Consider the following 20186-nt stretch of genomic DNA (forward strand, 5'->3'; position numbering starts at 1 on the left):
ATAAATATGCACATTCAAATTTATAAATATGAAAGGAGGACGTTTTTGCAGGATTTATATAAAAATATTTTTATCGTTATTTGTCTTTAGAATATTGCGGTGCAATAGAAGACAGCAACCCATGACAGGTGATTTAAGAATAGTGCTGTGACTTAGATCTAAACAAAGAGGCTGAGAATCACAAACACCTTATTCCATGAAAGGAGATACTGAAATACCATAAAGTGAGATGAATTTTAAGCATTCATTCTGAACAATTAAGACACACAAAAAAAATACTGAAGGACACAATTTAATATCTAAATTAAATTTTTTGTATGACAAACTGAAATGAAGATTAATTTCCGTGCTTTCATGCTTATAGGGTAGCTGTTCCAGGGGCATTTTATGCTCCTGCAGAAATGAAAAAGCCCTTCTGCTGCAACAAAAAGCCTTCATTAATACAGCACAGGGTCAGTAAGTGCCAACATAATCCAGAAGTTGATCTGTTTTCTCTGTAACTTCTTAAAATGTCTTCTGAATAGCAATGAGAAGAGCCAGTTCCTATGTAATACTTACTCCCTACTACAGAGCTCTTTCTCCACAGCAACAATTGCCTGGTTCTGCAACAGACATGTCCTTTTACAGACCTCATAGTGTATGATGTTATCGCTGGCTAGGAGGAGTTAGAATAAACAAACAGCCCAAATTCCATGCAATGTGGAGAGGGATGGCCAAATGTACTTTAGGGGTGCAGAACTTCATTGGGTGAGGAGAGAGAGGGGGAAAAATACCCCAAACCGTGCAAGCCACAAAACATGGGGGGAAGTGGCCACATCCAGAGAGATTCCTCTTGATGTTGCTTATTTTGCGTCTGTAATTTAGGCATTGTAGGCTGGTTTCAGAGGATGTCAGACGGAACCACAAGACAGCTCTTTGTCAACCGATGCGGGCAGCCTCTAGCTGCCCACGGGGCTGTGAGGGCCAGAGCAGTACCGCTTTCTGGGAGGTGGCTGTAAAGTCCTGTTTCGTTACCGGCTCAATGGGGAAGGACAGCACAGGTGTTTTGCCCAGGAAAAAACAGGAGAAGGTGCTGACCTGTCATATCAGTATGCCTTGGAAACAGACTTTTGGGAAAGCAGGGACCATTCTTCTAGCAAGCACCAAGCATTTTATTAAAAAATTTCAAGGCTCCTTACCCACCTTTTCAAGCATTATCAGACTGAAATGTTGAGGGGCCCTGGGGAAGCAGTATGGATCTTCATAATCAGTGCTTCAAGTCCAGCCCCTGGGGCCATCCCAGGCTTCCCCTACTTCATTTGCCACGCGAGAGGAGCTGGGCGGTGAGGGGCACTGCCTGACTCTCACCGTTGTGCAGGCTGGCTGGACAGAGTGTGCAATGAGGACAGAGCAGTGCTGAGCGAACTCATGTTATATATGCTGTGTCCAGTGCCACTCTATCCATTTGCAAGGCACTCTAGAGGTGTCAGAGGGACCACACCATGCACAGGTGTAGGCTGCTCTGTCCCAGGGCACTTGCAACTGAGGCCATAAATGTAATCTGAGACATGTAAGCAGGCAAAAAACCCAAAAAACCCAAAAGAAGAACAACAACAAAAAACAGCTTCAAAAAACTAAGGACAAAAAAGCTTTGCAACATCAAAATTACATTCTTAACCAAAAAAAAAAAAAAAAAAGACAAAATCAGCTGTTCAGGTAAGAAGCAATTCCTGGACCAGGATTAGGATCCCTTGGGACAAACAGAGGCTCTTGTAAGGAGCCTCAGCTGTTGAAGGGTGCTAAATTCACTAAGAACAAAGGATGTACATAGGCCAAAGAGATCGTAAATAGACATATGAGTTTAAAACGCCTATTCTCTCTTTGCTTACATCAGGCAGTATTTCAGATAACCAGCTAATACTTCATCAAACCACCTAAATTAATCTGTCAATGACAGCATCAAGACTTGCAGGTAGTGAATCCACATGATTCTGCACAGCACTTTATACAAAACACTGTCCTTAGGCAGGGACTGGATTTCACCACAAACACCTAAGTCATTAGATCTGAAACGTGACAACAACCTGCACACAAACTTCTTCAGTCTTCTCTTTAAAACTGACAGCTACTCTCTTCTCTATGAAGCATACTACAGAACATAAGCAGCTGCTAAACCCAAAACAACTAAAATCTCCTGAGAAACTTCCAGCCAACACAAGTTTTCTTTCTTATAAAACTATAGTCTTGGCAACAAGAGTCATCAGGGAATGAATTTAAAGATGAACTTAAAAACCTTCAAATAAAAAAAAAAAAGTGCATTTGTTTGCAGTCTTAATGGTCTGAACATTTGCTTGACATTTGATTGAGATGTCAATCTAAACTATTTCATGCTAGGTGTGCTCATACAGGACCAGAAGTATAAAAAGACTGGTCTTACATATTTAAGTTCTCAATGCCATTGATACATGCTTTATAAAAAAAAGAATTCCCAACAGCAACACTTTTGTACTTCTTAAAAACGAGCATTGCAGTCACAGAAATAAATAAGCAAACTAAATTGTTTGATGCCTTTTGTTGAAACAGATCAGCTTTCCCTTCCTTTCAGGTAGCATTACAAAAAACCCCAGATCTGCAGTTACCACCCTGATTTAAGATACTCACTCTATATAATTTTCCGGTTGCCTCCATAACTTATCTTTTGGGAAGATCATCAATACTCAATTACTGTATCTTTTTTAAAGAAATACTATATTTCCTTTAGCAACTTGGGGATCTTTATTTGTCCACGTAATAAGCAGATTTTTAAACGGAAGTACATTCTTGCCTCTTTCCTTCCCCCCCCCCCCCCCCCCCCCAAGGAATGCATAACTGGAGAGGAACATATTGGTAACTATGTTACCAGTTACCACTAAATCCAGCCCTTGCAGGCAAAGGCAGCCTTGTAAGAGACGTCTTGTTTAAAAGTACCTAGAATATTCATTCCATGTGTCAGCACACTTCACCGTAATGAGTATTCAGACGACTAATTTAAAAACAAAAAAGGCCAGACCTGTAAGTATCACAATAGTCACCTACTTCTTTAAATGCAAGACATTATTGTATTTTAGTTATAGTAATGTTACTGCATTTCTGATGACCCATGGGTATAAAGAAAGAAATGCTTGTAGAAAAAAAGCTAACATATTTAATGAAACCTACTAATAAAATTGGGAAAAGGACACAAACTTTTATTTAGGTCGTTTTTATGTGTATATAAGTTAGGTTGTGTACATGTTTGATATGTATGTTTACGTGTACTGCTACCTTCTGTAGGCCTGGTACTTTCACTGGCTGCGATATTCTGCATTGTTTAGTTGCACTGATGGCTAGTTCACATCTTGCATAGAAACTGCTCTTTCTCATTTTTGGGCACAGATAACTAAGAGATAACTGTGTCCTAATAACAGTGAAAACACATCTAAACTGCACATGTGAAGAACCAAAAATACAGGTCTGGACTTAATTCCAAAAAAAAAGCAACCACCCACACCCCACCCACCCCCCAAAAAAAAACCCCAAACTACAGAAAGGGACTAAAACTGCTTGCTTGCTTCAAGGTGGAAATGCTGAGCCGAAGGATGTCAAATCCTCAGACTGAAAAATAAAAGTAGAGAGAACGTGGTAAGCAAGCTTACAGTGCAGAGCTGGCTTTCAGAGGAGCAATGAGCTTGGAGAGGAAGCTCAGAAAAATCTCTCTGCTCCAAAATGTCAGAAGAGGTAACCGGGGTTGGCTGGAGTAACCAGTTTTGTTTAAACTTGGACACTGGAAAGCAAGAAGCTATAAAGAGCAGACTTAGCTGAGGTGATTAATTTTAATACTGGTACATAGCCTCAGAGAAAACTGCTTCTACACGTATTTGTCTGACGTCTATTCTTCTTGTTTTGACTGGAGAGGACATGGGTTAGAACTTGCTCGGTAAATAAAGTTTAGCATTGTGGCACTGTGCACAGGTATTTATGAATTGTTCACACATCAAACACTATTCACGACAAAAGCAAAGAAGGGAAAATATGAGATGACATTTGGCAGGATGGGCCCTATTATGTCAAAAGATGCAAACCAGCTCTCACTCTGCACAGAAGGGGTTCACTAATTTTGAAGGCACGCATTTCCCAGCCTGTTTACGCAGGTGATTTCCAAGTCTTGGAGAGGTGGTAAACACCTTCCCTAGGAGAAGCTCCTTGCCAAATAGCCCCCGTTCACTGGCATGCAATTCTAATCTTTCCATCAGCTCCTTCCCTGTTATCAAATGGTAACACTGAAATAAATTGCTTCACTAGTAAGAGGAAAAATACATAATAAAAAGCAAAGGCTTGGCTTACGAAAAAAGAACATTATGATTATATAGAAGTAACCATATAAGCTGTTATTAACTGTAAAGGCTCATAAAACTGCATGAATATCTCAATTATATCACCTCTCCAGATTATATAATAAAACAGCATAATGAGCTTCATTTTAACTTGACAAGGCTGAATACTGCTCCTCTTTTTAAAAAGCTTTTTAAAAAATCACATTACCTAATACTTGACTTGCAAGCACTCTAAAGACATCACGTACAAAATTGAAAATAAACTTCATTTTCCTACCACTGTTGCTTATCCTCAGTATCCACAAGATTTTCTTTATAAAGAAATCAGCTTACACAAGCATCTTCTTCTCGTGACAATGGATGCAATGCCATTTGCATCACTTCTAGAGGCTGAATATCTGTTTGTTCTAGTTGCCGTAACTTTTTGATTAATTCGTTGCAGTCTTCAGTTCTGGGACCGGGCAAAAGCATTTAAATCCCATCTTTAATAAGGAAATACTACAAAGAATAAGCTTGCTTTGCCAATATGTCATAAAAAGCCCAAGCTTTTATTATCAGTTGCATGGTGAAGATACATGCAATTACTGCAACTATTTACTGAAAACACACTTGCTAATTCTGTAACTGTCAGTGACATACTGTGCTGGGTGCTAGCTGGTGCCAAGGCAGCTGCCAAAAGCTCCAAGTCCAAAAAGGGGAAAGGAGAGGATTAAAGTATTATTCCTGTTGCCAAGAATAAAGTACTGTAAATGAGCTAGTCACTTGCTAGGTAATAATTTTCTGGTGTTTATATGGTAAACTTCTGCAAAGTGAATTGCTGTTGGCATCACTGGAGTTTACAAAGCAAAGGTACTTGCCAAAATGCAGCTTCACTGGAAGTATTGTTGAAGTAAACATGGCATGGAAAGTCATTAAGCAAAATGAACAACAGCTAATTTCACTGTGATCGTATCAGGAACATTAAGTATTTTTGTTTAAACTTCAGAATCTGAGGTACAAAAGAGCACACAGTGATCACGGGAAACTTAGCGGCACGTAGAACAAAATCCTGGCTATAGTTCACGTAGGAATGGAGTTATTTTTGCCAACTGAAAAGAATAAAGTATCTCCAATGCACGCTGTTTTCACTAATACTGTCAAAGAAACGTATCTTTAGTCTAGATATACATGAATACATATGCACTTTGTGCTCAAACTCACACTCCTCCATTTTCGTTTCTTTTGCGGATAAAACAGCAAAACAAAGTATAAAATTCAGCTCAAGTTTTCTTCATCAAAATAGTTCAATAGTTGGTTTTCTTTCTGAAATCCCTCTGCCCAGAAAACCACTTCTGTAGCTAGGATGGATGGGATCAGCCAACACACATCTGCACAATAAGTAAGCAGAAGAAACTCAGCATTTCCAAGGATGTTCCCAATGCTACATCATGTGAAAAGGAGATTCTGTCCCCAGTTACATATATTTCATAAATACTGGAATCTAGTATGCAGAAAAAAGTTCACAGGTTCACTGTTTGGTCACAAATGCTCATGAGATATTTTGTAACCAGAGTTGTTCTTATGCCAAAAGCAGTCTACAGGAATCGGGAAGTCTTCCCCACACCCCCCTCCCCACCGTGAGCTGCTCTGTCAGGCCAACCTAGGATATCTTTACATATAACTTCTGAACACCAAAACATTGATGAAATTGCCATTAGTAGACCAGATTTAAAGACAATAAATTTTGAAAAGCTTCTTGTCTATTCTACAAATTTCAAAATTTAAAATATGTAGAAGGTTTTTCTCCTACTCTCTCCTTGTTTCAAAAACATGCAATGTAATGCTAATAGCCAAGATGGCTACTTTATTTTCATTTTTCTACTAAGCTGCTTAAAATGGCAAAAGATTAAAAATGCAGTTCCTATACAACAGCATTTTTCAGAACTTCCACAATTTTCAAAGTGTGAAACTGCAATACAAACCCTTGAAAATACTGAAATTTCCTTCCAATAATTCAAGAAGTAAAAGATTTTTTTCAAAAATCTGGACACCATTCATCCCACTGCATTTTGTTGATAAAAAGAAAAAAGGCAAATGAATGACAGGTTCAGTATTTAGAGCCCCTAGAACAATCCTATAAACTTGTATGTTTATAAAGAAAAAAGGTGAGGCTTTTTTGGGGGAGAAAGGGCTTAAATAAATTTAACAAAAAATATCCTCCTCCAATTTAATTCTGTTGTCCTGTGTAAGCACAACAGAAAAGGAGCAACTGATGTCACAGCATATGACTATGAATGTTTTAATGTTTTCACTCTTCCCAACATTGAAAGACGGGGGAAAAAAAATCCAGCAATGAAAACCACATTTTTTCAGCATATTTCTACCTTGGTTCCTAACTAATATAATATTTTAAACCAGTTAGTGATTTAATTCTGCAATAAATTTCCTTTCACTAACCTTTATTTTTGCTTCCCTTTGATATTAGCTTCTTTTTGCAGACATTTTCAGGAATTAAAAATGTAACATTTAATGACTTTAAAATTCATAATTCTTCAGTCAGCATGAACATGTCTTTTTGTCTGAAAAACATTATTCACGTACAGAACTTTCCTAATTTAAATTCTAATTTATGTTCAGATTTTAATTAAACTGACATCTGTTTGAGCTGCTGCTGAAGAAAGAGGATGTATTACAATGGTTTATACTATTATATATGGCATTATTTAAAAATACTATAAACTAGCAAACATGTTCATTTGTAGTATGGTGCATTACTGAGTACCCTCAAGTACTGTACTTTAAAAAAAAAAATAGTAGTGTAACACGGTATATACACCAAGTGTACAATTGATAGCTAAAATAAAACAAGGGAGAAAACGTTTACTTAAGAACATCTGAAGTATCATCTGTGCCCCACTGACTCCAGGACTTGAAGTAACAGCCCATCCATCTTCAGGAAAACTCTGAGTCACTATATATGACTTTGGGGGCTGAGATGGCTGGGACCAGTGTGTCAGAGACAGAGGGGGTGACTGGCAGGGCAGACTCCGGAGCTTTCAGGGTTCCAGAGCTTGCTTTTTTTGCCTTAAATAGCTCAAATGTGGTAACCTAGACATGTTTTGTAACTCCATTTTACAGAATTTTAGGTAAAATGTGAATCTATTTACCAAATTAAGACAATTAAAAGGAACTTTCTTCCACAGAAATAATTATGGCTTCTGAGATTTTTAGGCAGATCTTTAATTATTTTGAAATCAAAAAAATATATACAGATATACTAACAACAATAATCTTTGGTTGCACTGATGGGTATTTACTCAACTGCCAATACTGTTGAATACCAAGGGGTGACCAAAAAACATGTTATAAATCAATGAATTACTAAAACATTAATTTTCACCTAAATTCTCAACACCCTTATACATCCATAGCACATCACGTATATGGAGAACTTCTGCTTGAATAAACTCATTTTAGACATCATTTAATCTCTTTTTTGTAGTCTCGTAAGAGGTGAACTTCAGTTCCCCCTTATGCCAGCCCTCCGCTCTCAGGGTTACCAAACTGAGGTTTCCACTACCAGCCTGTTTCCACTCCTTCCATACCCTAGTATTTTTCAAAGGACTTCTACTGAGAGCAAGACCACCCAGCTGGCTTTTGCAGTCTTTCAATCAGCCTTGTTTTTAATATGTCTGACACTACTGTGTTTCTCCTGGGAACATGAAATAGCTTATGCAAGACATTCAAGAAGAGGAGCAAAACAGGACTATGATTCCACCTCAGAAAGCTGTAAGTGGCTCCCTCATCTTATATGAAATAACATTCGGGTGCTTCAGGCTAACTGGACACATCTGAGGGCAACAGATTGTCCTGTACTGATCTTCTGTCATTCCCAGCAAAGGCACTAGTTTCTAACAGGTCCCCCTAACTAGTCCTCAACCATGGACTGACATTCTGCAGGACACAGTGTCAATCAGACGTAAGGCTAGAGTTAGGAATTTATTCCTGAATATGTTTTTTGAGATTTGACATTAGTTTTCTTACAGTACCCTGCAAAATATGTCAAAGTAAAGAATTTAGCTCATCTGTACCACAGCACATCTGAAAGGGAGTTATTAGATAGGGCATATTCCTTCCCTTTTTTCCTCTTATGCTTGCCATCTCTGGAGGAAGTAACACTGATTAAATACTCTGCTGTTATGCCTAAGCTCTAAATCCCATGATTTTCCTGGTTTCTGTGAAGTACCTTTTTAAAACTGGATCACAAAAATAGCACTGTGAGAACTCTAAATTTGTTAATGCAAAATACCCTTTAATTTATTTACCGCCAATCAAGTATTCTTAATATTTCTTTTCCTTATTAACTGTTCTCTAGTCAGTCAGTACACCAATTTTTTTTCTCTGGAGATCCACTATGTCCAGGGAATACAGTCAAATCTTGATCAGAGACTGCACAAAAATCATCTCAAGTGACCAGTTGGCCTCAGAGACTACACTTCTTTTTAGAGGGGATAGAGAGTAGCACTTACCCTGCTGACTTCTTTAGGAGTCGATTCATCTAAGAGGAAACAAAACAAACAATTAGGCACTCAGGGAAGTTTCTAGACTGAATGAACAAGAAGATACCTCACTTGAAACAATTTCTGCACCTTTGTACAGAAGTTTTCTAACATGGTTCAATAAAGTAATTGAAATATCCTGAGACTGGTGTGCATTTACAATCTTTTATACTTCTAAGTCTAAAAATGAATCAAAATTAGGATAAAGTATTCATGAATTCTGTCCTGACTTAAGAAGAATACAAAATTTCCTACATTTCATAAGCCAATTCACAGGCCACCCAAACCAGGAAGTCCTATATCATTCCCCTACATTGATATTCCAGTTCAGTAAGGCACTTGTTAGTATTGCACAGTCTGAGAAGTAAAGGCCCTTTGCTACCAAATGTATTCCGACAGTGTCCTACATATACAAGCAAGTTAGTGAGTCGACTTAGACTTTCTGTTCTGAAGATCAAAGATGCTATTCCTGTTGACTTCTTTGGATGTGGAAAAAAAGCCTTGCGACCATAAGAATAGAATAGATTACAAGGTTTTATATTAGTGTATAGAATAGAATAGAATAGATTACAAGGTCTTATATTTTTGTATATATCTATACATACACACACACTATAATGTTTTGTCCTTTTAAATGCAAGCAGACTCTCATGCGTTTTCTGTAATTTAAATACGTAAAAATAAACACAGGTACAATACCAGAATACTAGCTAAAACATTGAGTAGTATTTCTGAAAATAAAGGGAAAGCAGTTATACAGCAAGAATGCATCTGCCACAGGAAGAGTTTCCAACTCCCAGTTCAACCACACCAAAAGCAGCTTAAACACACCCTTACAAACCTCCAGTTGGTTAGCTGTTTCTGAAAACATGAAGGGAACTATTTGTAACTACAAAAGTTTTATTTGATACTACAAATCAAACTACTATGCTTTTGAAATTAATTTTAAGTCACCAAATAGATTTAATCTCACAGAGAAAGATCATATGTTTATTTTTGTAGCCTTTAATTTACACATATTTTGAAATATCTCTATTGAGTGAATTTTCAGGTATCTCTGTCAGATATAGACATGGTATCACCTAGGATGTTTAACAGCAGATACACTACATTTTCTCCAAAATCATCCCCAGGTGAAGGAGGGATCTCCAGGTGTCCCTTGAGAAGGGCACATTTACAAGTATTTCAGTGTTATCACCAGCAAAGGCTCTTCATATCTTGCCATTTAAGATGAACTTTTAAACTAGAAAAGCTTAGAAAAAAACATTTTCTAGAAAACAGATTCAAGACCTGATTTCCAATAAAAGAACTCTCTATAATCATACAGATTTCTCCTCAAAACTGAATGATACCAAGTAAAATAATGTATTTCACAACTATGAGTGAATATTAGTCTTCTCTTACCCCCAATCAAATGATATACCAGTAATTTACACACGCAGAACACGGACATAAACTTAATTGAGCTATTTAACGTAGTTCTGTTGTTTGCAATGCAACGTGTAACACAAGCTCTGCAACGTTCAGTGATGTTACCTTCCTTGACCAGACGAATCTATATACCAGTTACAAGAACAGCCAAAGCTAGACTCAAAATCCATCTCCCCTACCACCTGACTTCTGACAGTGAGCAACAAATGCGAACGACAGAAAACCGAGTAATGACTGATTTTGTGCTTGAATATAAAGGTCCTCATTTATTATGGCGTATTGCATGGGAAAACAGCCAGATAGGGGAAAGTGTCTTATTAGTGTCTGCACTGAGGGAAATAAACACCCTGGGAGAAAGCAAGTGTTTGTGAAAGAGATCACACAAATGCTCCAGCCGCTAGAAACTTTTCAGTTGGAGTTCACTTTTTCTTTAGACATCAAATACAATCAACTATGATACGTGAATAAGTGTCACCCTCTCAATCCCATTTGTTGGTAGTATTGCCATTCACAGAATTTAGGAGGGTCACATTAATTTTTTGTGACACCTGGCATACTTATTAACACAGAGTAGTACAAGAAACATGTATGATTTAGTTTTGGCACTCTGAATATGCCAAAATTGCTCTTAACAGTTTCAAAAATAAAGTGATGAACTTTTGAAAAGAAATCACTATACACGCATACATTAACTTGGCTGTACTGCTCAGTCGAGGCTGTTGCAAGCTGCATTTTTAACACCATGGTTCTCAATGTGGCCCGATGCACAGGGAGGTAGGTAGTCAGCAGCAGTGCAATGGGAGCAGCTCAGAAGAACACACGCCCCGAGCAAGAGGTAATTTTGTCCTCCAGAAGCACTAGGCACGCATCAGTAATCTAGCAGAAGACCCTGGTTTAGCTGATGCTATAAACACCATTTTGTTAATGTCTTGTTAATTTTAGCATAAACACGCATTGATACCACAACTGGAAAAACAGGAAACTGTGGGGAAGAGAACTAAATTTCAAGGGCTCCCCCACCTCCATACACCATTTGCAGACCAAAACCCTTGCACCAGCAATAATGTTCTTCCACCCCACAGTGGGCTAGTTCAGCCCACTAAATACGCAGAAAATGGTTCACTTTCTAAACTTTCAAAACCAGGTAACTATCCCAGACCACAAGAATAAAGTTACACTTGGTTTTATCTTGACAACTTTGCAAACATTACTATTTTAAAAGCTCTCTTCAGAGGTTAGTGACATCAGGAGGAGGAATGGAAGAATGAGAAGAGTTCCGTGATAAGATTTGCATTTTAAGAGCAAAATTACAATTTAACAGACTTTAATACCGCAGCTTTACTACCTGTACAATTCTAATTAACAACCGCACAGCACACTACAGATATGCATAACAATTGGTATGGTAATTAAAGACAACATCCATCTGGGAAAGCTTCCATACTAAACCAAGACAAGCAAGATAGGAAGAAGCAGAAAACAAGAAAGGGAACAGACAGAAAAAAACCCCAAAACACCACAGAAGGTTTGGCATTTGGCACAGTATAAATGAGGCCAGGTTTGGTATTTGGCACAATATACACGAGGCCAGGCTTAGTTTGGTTTGGGGTTCTCTTTTTTTGAGGGTGTGTGAAAGGGTGTTAAATTGTGTAATAGTTCATTTAATAGAAAAAAATCAGATTTTATTTTGCACATTAAAAAAAAAATAATCTCATTTTATACTTGTGTTTCTAAAAAATCTCATTTCATACTTGTGTTTCTACGCATGCTTTTTTTTTTAAAAAAAAAAAAAGAAACCAAAGCTGAATGATTTTCTGACAATTGCAAGATGCTAAGCCACAGCAGTCACAAAGACAACTTCAATGCAAAGCAAGCTTTCAACATCTCAGGCATGATATTCTGACGCATTTATCAAGGAAGCAATAATTCTAATGCCCAGTTAGTTTTATCACAGGAACTCTTTCAGAAAAACAATATTGCACTTTCTCCCTGGTCTTATGCTGTTCTTTGTTCTGTGTAGTTAAATACTAGTGCTGCTCCACCATTGTTGATGACAGCAAACAAATGCTTAGGATTAATTCTGTTTCTGAGATCCCAGATAGCTGTACAGTTACATTTTCCCAAGGAATGTTTTCCCACACAGCAGATGTCAGATTGACCTAATAATTTTTCTTTTCAAAATTTGCTTTAGGCTCCTTTTCCTTCAGCTAACAAGACACAAATTGTTCAGAATACAATTAGACCAGCATAAGTATCTTTGTTGCTTTTTTTCCCCTTGAGGAGTGTCGTACACCCACACGTCAGTAGAAATACCACATCAGTAAGTGTAGATTGGTTAAAGACTGATCTCACCACCATGAAACAAAGTTTATCAGGTTTAATTTATTTCTGTGGTAGAATGGCATCAGTCAAACTAATTGGTCAGTCTATTTTAATTGCAGTTTGCATCCTTGTTTGACACACTCTGCATCCTTATTTTAGACACCTTGCATCTGGCAGCTAATACCTCCACTGAATTTGTAAGATCTTTCAAAGACACCTTAGCTGAGGGTGAGTTTCCTAAAGTGACAACTATCACACAAAATGCTAAAGAAATGCTAAAGCCATCATTCAAAAATGTTCTTGCTTCTTAATGCACAATCTCACTGGGAACCCCTGAACAGCTCTCCGGACTTTCAACTGTCTGGATTTATTTCACAATTCAGAAGCACTTGTAATGTTACTTCATAGAAAACTAACTTAGACAGTTTGTTTAGACATAGACTTAGACATTGAAAGGGAATATTCATTAGTATTGATCCCTGGTGGCACACTACGTTTCTTTCCTTGAAGCAGGACAAAACATGAACTCTAGCTTTTTTACATCAACAGTAAGATCCACATTTTTAAAAGTTCCTGAAAAAGGATGCTCAGTTCTTCCTCTTCTTAAACAACACAGTAACAGGGATCAGAAAAAAAGTAAGTCCTGAACCAAGACTTCATTGCAGATGGTAAGCAGAGAAACATATTGTCTGCCAGGTGTCCTAAAATTTTTATACGCTCCTTTGCATGTAAGCAAACAGGGCACTACACAAAATGGGAGCCAGGAGACAGTGCATTTGACTTTATTAGAGACACCTAAATGTTTGGAAGCCCGTTGTTTTCTGTGGTTTTAGCCCTCACAAAACTGATGAAACATTTGGAGCAATTTTGCCAGACAACCTATTCTGGCCAGAAAATTTCCAAAAGGGACGCTCTGAAAGTATCACCAGCCCTTGTGAGAACAGAAAGGCATACAGAAGATCCAGATTTTGCTTTTGCTTCTGAAATTGCTTAGCAGTACAAAGCATAGTGATAGCAGCTCCACATTTTCCATATCCATGGACAACAAATTCTCAACTGTATACTTGATGTGACAATTTAGGCTAATCTAAACAGGGTATTTTCACAACATTATGATCAAGAAAATTGCTTTATAATTAACATAGACTTACCTTCTCACTTCTGTTTAAATAGCAGGATGATGGATATGCCTCTGAACTTGTGGAATGATGTCTTCCCCACATCAGCTAAAAGTTTCATAAAATTCTGTAAAAGTCTCTCCAGTTGAATACACCTCAGCAAAAATCACGTTGGAACCTGGTCTCTGACCACCAGGAAGAAACTTAACAGTATCCAGCAGTCAATGTACTTCACCAAGAAAGTCTACAACTGTATTTTATGGTAATTAGCCTACGACTTCATATCCTATTCAGCACAACTGCTGAATGAAGAGAGTGTTAAATTGGTTAGCTCATCTATCTTATCAGTCAACGAGGTGCAATCCTCATTGTTTATTACCGGAATACAGCCACTAGACAATGGGCTGAAGAGCATGTATAACAACTTATAATTTTTTTCATACTTACCAGTTTACAGCTACACCTTTTTGCCTATATCTACCACTTTTCTTGCCTGATACTCAATTCTATTTGGCTTTCACTGCACTAGCTGTTGTAGGTAGCTTTCTTTAAAATTGATTACAGGTCTTGCAAACATGTTTGGTGAAGGAAGTCTCTCATTCAGTAGTAATACAATTTCAGTATCACTCTTGTTAAATTGAACTTGATTTTCTCCTATTTTTTGGTCCAGGAATCCTGCTGGTTGCCAAGTATAAGGTATCGTTAAAGTTTACTGCAATTGATGTATTTCAGAAACAGCATTAACACTACTAAGCTGTTCTCTCACTACTGAATAGAGCTGTTCCTTCACTTTTGAATGTGTTTCAAATATACTGCACAAAGGTTGAAGTTTTATTGTGTTCAGCAGGTGTTTTCAATGAGAAGGAAAAAATTACATCGCTGTTGGCTCAAATACTACTCAGACATATACCTTAAGCAATTCCATTGAAATCAATAGAACTGCTACAGCATGCATTGGAAACCAGAAATGCTTTTATGTATTAAATGTCACAGCATTCCTGTTATGTATAGTGATCCTGGGCCGAAGGAGATTATTAGAAGAGAACGCTACTTGAAGCAGGTCCTACAAAGCTCCAACAACCTGAGAAAGCCACATTGGATCTTGTCCATTGCAAGACATTTGGATATTTTAAAAACATGTATTATTATGCATACTCTTTGGACCCTGCTGGGCCTCTTGGGTTTGGCTTGTTCATTCCTAGTCCATGAATACCTCTTCCTGACTGATAAGCTGTCTGGAGGATTTTAAGGAATGGCACTTCCTCCTCCTTCCCCAACATCTGTATACAGCCCATCCTCCACTCTCGGCCCTAAGAGGCAAGGGATGGGATCACAGAGTGCACACAGCTCAGTGCCATGAAGTTCCACCCCTGGCATGGAGTGAGGCTTCAAAGGATTGTTGGCACAAGAAATTTCAGCAGGTTCTCAGCTTCTGGAGCAGGAAATACTGCATATGGCTCAGTGACAGCAAGAGAATATCATAATCTTACACTTGTTGGGAAAAATGTAATCTTACACTTACCTTGGGGAAAAAGAGCATCAGATACCAACGTTTTTACTACACTTTTTCCCTTTAATTCTTTCTATTTTGTTCTCATCCCTACCTTTTTGTTTACGGTATTCTCACCTCTTTCTGTTTAGAAACATATAGGAATTTTTTAGGGAAAAACATGTCCATGTAATAAAATTGTAAGCTATCACACTCTTATGAAGTTGTTTAAAATTTTCAGATTCCAGTGTTTATCTGCTACAGGGAATCTAAAGTAGAGAAAGAAGTTTTGCAGCCTGCCTGATTTTCTTGTTTCTGTGTCTCTGACTACATTGAAAACAAATGTCACGTTACTCAACTTTGCAGTAAAATCCTCAACATCTGCAGAAAAATCAAGACTGAGCAGTTTTCATCTCTTTAGACCAGATGACAAAAGAAACAAAAGAAAATGCCCCAGAGGAAAAGTTTGCTAACGTCAACAAGGGTAAGGGATCATTAGAGCTTGAGATGATAGGTTACCACATGGGAGGGTGTAGTGATCCGGTGTGAAACATATTTACGTCAGGGGAATCATTTCAATCCCTCTGAAGAAACCCTACTGTAACTACAACATACGTACATTTGTATTAGAGATGTATTTTATTTATTTTACCCTGGAGATTGAAAACTGAGAAACTGAGAAAATGTCCAAATTAATCTGGATAATACTGAAGAAGAAAAAGTGACAGAATAAAATTTACAAATTAAGCTTTTTTGCTTTTAGGATATTTCAGCTGATTTGTTTGTAATCATAATCAAGCTCTCAGTGACTGTGTTTTGAGTGTTACAGAATAATGATGTGCAGATAATTCGGGACTTTGGAGTCTTTGAAAAATGACATATTACACTAACATGATAAACAGATTAAAAGCAAGAGAAGACTGAACTATTTACTTATCAGTACCACCACCATGAATGAAACATTTTGCTTGCAAGGAGAAGACTGTTAGAAAAAAAATAATTATAACTTCAGTGAGTGTAAAGGAACAGAATATGTAACTACAAAATTACAGACAGCTCTCTATGAAAGATAATGACAGTACCATCTGAATTTCTAAACTAGACAGTTTTACTATAAAAAGATTTATAATGACAGATAATTATAATCCACAGGAATTATACAAGAAAAAATGAAAAAAAAAAAAAACAAACCCAAAATTTATCTTTTTGGCTGCTGTACAAGAACAAAAAAAAATCCAAGACATGTTGTGGAGTTCAGTATTCTTATATTGGCATTTTAACAAATGCAAAATTCTAACTCTCCCTAGTAGCAAGTACAGTATTAAAGATACTAGGCCAGACTTAGAAAAGTTTTCAGGCAGCAATATGTGCACTAGGATTTCCAAAAATCTCTAAACAAGTCAGGCCCCCAGTTCCTTGAAATGAAAGGAAGTTAAATACCCCAACTCTGAGTAAGCATGATGATTTACCACAGCTCAACTGAGAATGATAATTCACTAAGTTGTGGGGACTCAGCCACTTGTGACCTTATAGCATCATCTTAAGGCTCTGCACTATGTAATGAATCTCTGATTTAATGCGTGAAATAATTGATGAAGGTTATAATATTGGACAGTGAGCTTACTAAAAAGCAACATAAAAAATGTGACACATACCAGTTCCTGGCTGAAAACAAGAATGTTCCAAATGAAACTCTGTTTCTAGACCTCCAGTTGGTCTTGTGCAAGCCTCTAGGACACGCTGTGACAGCCAACATCAGACACTTCAGCAACGGAACACACTGCAAAGTCATGGCACCTAACAGTCCACATACATCAGGAGTTATGGTCATTAAATACCTTGGCACATCAGCATCCAGATCATTAGTCCTTTTATCCACAGTGGTTCTCTAAGAGATTCCACAAAAACCAACAGGCAGAACCCAGTCCTCAGTGGACTGATGGATGTTCTCATTTCTGAACATACCTACCAGCACATCCTCACGCTCCACTATGCCAACAAATCTACTGCATACCAACTTTAAGTACAGAAGCTTTGACACAGGCTTCAAACAGAGGACTGGCTGTACTATCAGGCATGGGTGATTGCCCCATCGTAAGGATCTAGCTGACCACAACATTCAACCATAAGCAAGGGAGGTAAATCACAGTACCTCTGCAGTCAGGAACGTGAGAAAGACTTGGTGACAGAAAGCATCCCATTTTTAGAGGCTGCAAGACAACCATGCCTCAGACACACACCCATACAGAGAACAGATTACACTGGCAGTTTCAGAAGGAATTCTCTGCTCACAGCCCACCTGACAGATAGATATCAAGGAACAAGGGAAAAAAAAATTTGTAGAAACATCCAAAAGAAAACTGCAAATACAGATATACAAGCTTAGATTGAATGAAGAACTGGATGTGTTCATGCAAGACAAAATTACTTTCATGTGCTTTTTTATTTAACTAACAAAACCCAATGCAGATGGTAAATTAATTGAAATACTAATAAGAACTCAGGAAATACATAAAGAAATCAGCTGGGAAGCTAATAAACTATATCTAACACAGCAGTAAGAGAGAGGGAAGTACCACTTCTATCGGTGGAATAAAGGGAACCAGAGCCAACCGCACCTCTTCAGCATGGCTGAAGTTGCCACCTGCTGGGATAAGGAGCTGTGCCTATCTCCCAAATTGTCAATCTAAGAGAACTACTAATGATCACACACTGAGAGCAGGCAACCAAGCAAGAAATCTATTCCTGCAAGTATGAAAAGGGTAATTAATAATCTAAGTCCCTTCTCCCCATGCCTTCAAAGTAGTTTTGAAACAGTCATGATTGAGGAATCTCATATTTTGTTGGTTACAGCATCATTCTTCCCAACTTCCTTCCTCAAGCCTGCCATATAGTTCTGTCAACACCAACACAAGTTTCTTAAATAAGCAAGCACCACACAAATACCTGGAAGAGGAATTTGGAAAAACAACCCCGTGACGCAACTACTCCTTAGACGCTTTCTTTATATTCTGCATCTACCTAGTTAAGGAACGCCAGAGCTGCATTAGTTAATCCGTTTGGGTCTCACAGCCACATAGGCATACATATAAGGCCATCTGATTTTCACAAGCCATAAATGGCCAGCAGCACTAATTCATTCAGGAGCTACTGGGGACTTGCCCATTTCTAAATATTAGGCCACTTGTTTTGGCACCTAATTGCAGGAGTGAGATTAAGTTACAAAACAGTACACCAAAGAGAACAGCCTAATAACTACATAATAAGCTGGTGGTTCAAAAGACAAGCATTAACATAATTAAATAAAGCAAGACTGAAAGTGGAAAGAAGAGACAAAGAAAAGAGCTTCAAAACAGTTTCAAAAAGAGGAGATGCAGGGAGAGAAGGACAGAGATGCCAGGACGAGTAAGAAGCTTGGACAAAGACGTCAGATGCTACTAACTGTGATATACTTTACTGACCTCTCTAGGATTACTTTACTTTCTGCCATGGTAGAAAATAAGTGCTACTAAAAAGAAAAAATAATGCTGTTTATTACTGATCAAAAAATCAAACTGCTTCTAAAGAAAATCATACGTGTAATTCACAAAGTAAGATTTGCACAAAAACGTATCCTTTTGTTGGCAATATTGTTCACTGCCACTGTTAAAGAAAAAACTGGAAACTCAAATCTTAAGCTTTAAAAATACAGCTGTCGAAAAAAAAGGCAGTTGCTTCAATGTGCTTCGCCATTTTCTATCAAGTGAACAGATGGCATTATTAAAATTCTAGTAGAATGAAGTATTTATAAGTTCATTAGACAACACTAACTATACAAAAAAAAGACAGTAATATCGCAAATAAAGCTGCAGGATTCAAAATAGCATAAAAGTAGAAGTAACAGTTATAAACCCACATTTATGAGTTAGTATATAAAAACAATAATGCCAAATGAAACAAAAGCACACAAGAAATGCATGAAAAACTCTATAAATCAGTAATTTATTTTCCAGGGTCACTTCCAAGTTACTCCATGCATTCTGAGCATGAATTCTATACAAAGGGTTTCCAGTTAGTCTCTAAGACAGCTGAGAGGGAAAAAGCCTGTTAGTTTTGCTACATTTACTTTTCTTGAAACATATATGTAAAATTCATACTATGATATCCAATAAGTAACAATGAAATTACTCTAGAAATAATCCCTACAGAAATTTCAGCCTTACTCTCTGAGGTGATGTTCCCAGAAAATAAACAAAAGGTCAGCCAAATGTGTCTAGCACATGTGTCAGTGCTTTTAAATGCTGTGCCAGACTGGCTTATTTGATACCTGAGATGTTTATCTGCTGTTCTCTTCACCATCTTGAATTATTAGCTTACACAGAGTTCACTTAGGAATCATATGATTTGTAATTGCTTGTCTTACTTTCTATTGTCTTTCTTCAAGCCACAGCAATGTCTCGACTCAGTAAAGTGGGGTCTGTTAGTATTCTAATTTACTTGAAAAAGATGCAAATTCCTGTCACCTTTAAAATGTGACAAAATGGACTCACTATAAAAAGAGATAGATAACACACTGAAAATTCAGCTTTCACTCCAAACTAATATATATCAGTTCCCATATGTGCTGATTTATTCAGATGTACACCACTTCTCTCTGCAATTTTTATTAGTACAATCTGTGTTAAGGTTTAACTCCTTTAAGCACTGTGTCCACTCTGAGCAGTTAGATTTTATCCAGTCTAACACATCGTTCTTGGAAAGTCCTCGCTTTGATACCTACATGGGAAATGATTCAAAGAGGGATGTATATGATTTCAAAATGTGTATTTTTTCCAGATTTTAAAGAATTGCATAGCACTTCTTTTTTCTTTTGATGGATCTATTACTCAAACCTTATCCAATGTTTTGCCAGTGTGCAGCTATTACTCAATCAACTACAACTGATGTAATCTCAGATTAGAATATTTGAAACTGTTTC

General features: G+C 37.5%; 1 protein-coding gene across 2 annotated transcripts in view; it reads right to left on the minus strand.

Annotated features, from left to right (window-relative positions):
- Positions 1–20186, minus strand: part of PDE10A (phosphodiesterase 10A) — a 195208-nt gene that overhangs the window by 69184 nt on the left and 105838 nt on the right. For both annotated transcript variants that reach the window (XM_075499111.1, XM_075499112.1), the window contains exon 3: positions 8840–8868. In XM_075499111.1, coding sequence (XP_075355226.1) covers positions 8840–8868 — 29 coding nt within the window. The remainder of the gene's footprint in view (positions 1–8839; positions 8869–20186) is intronic.

The sequence above is a fragment of the Mycteria americana genome, chromosome 3, assembly GCF_035582795.1.
Source record: "Mycteria americana isolate JAX WOST 10 ecotype Jacksonville Zoo and Gardens chromosome 3, USCA_MyAme_1.0, whole genome shotgun sequence".
Taxonomy (NCBI): Eukaryota; Metazoa; Chordata; class Aves; order Ciconiiformes; family Ciconiidae; genus Mycteria; species Mycteria americana.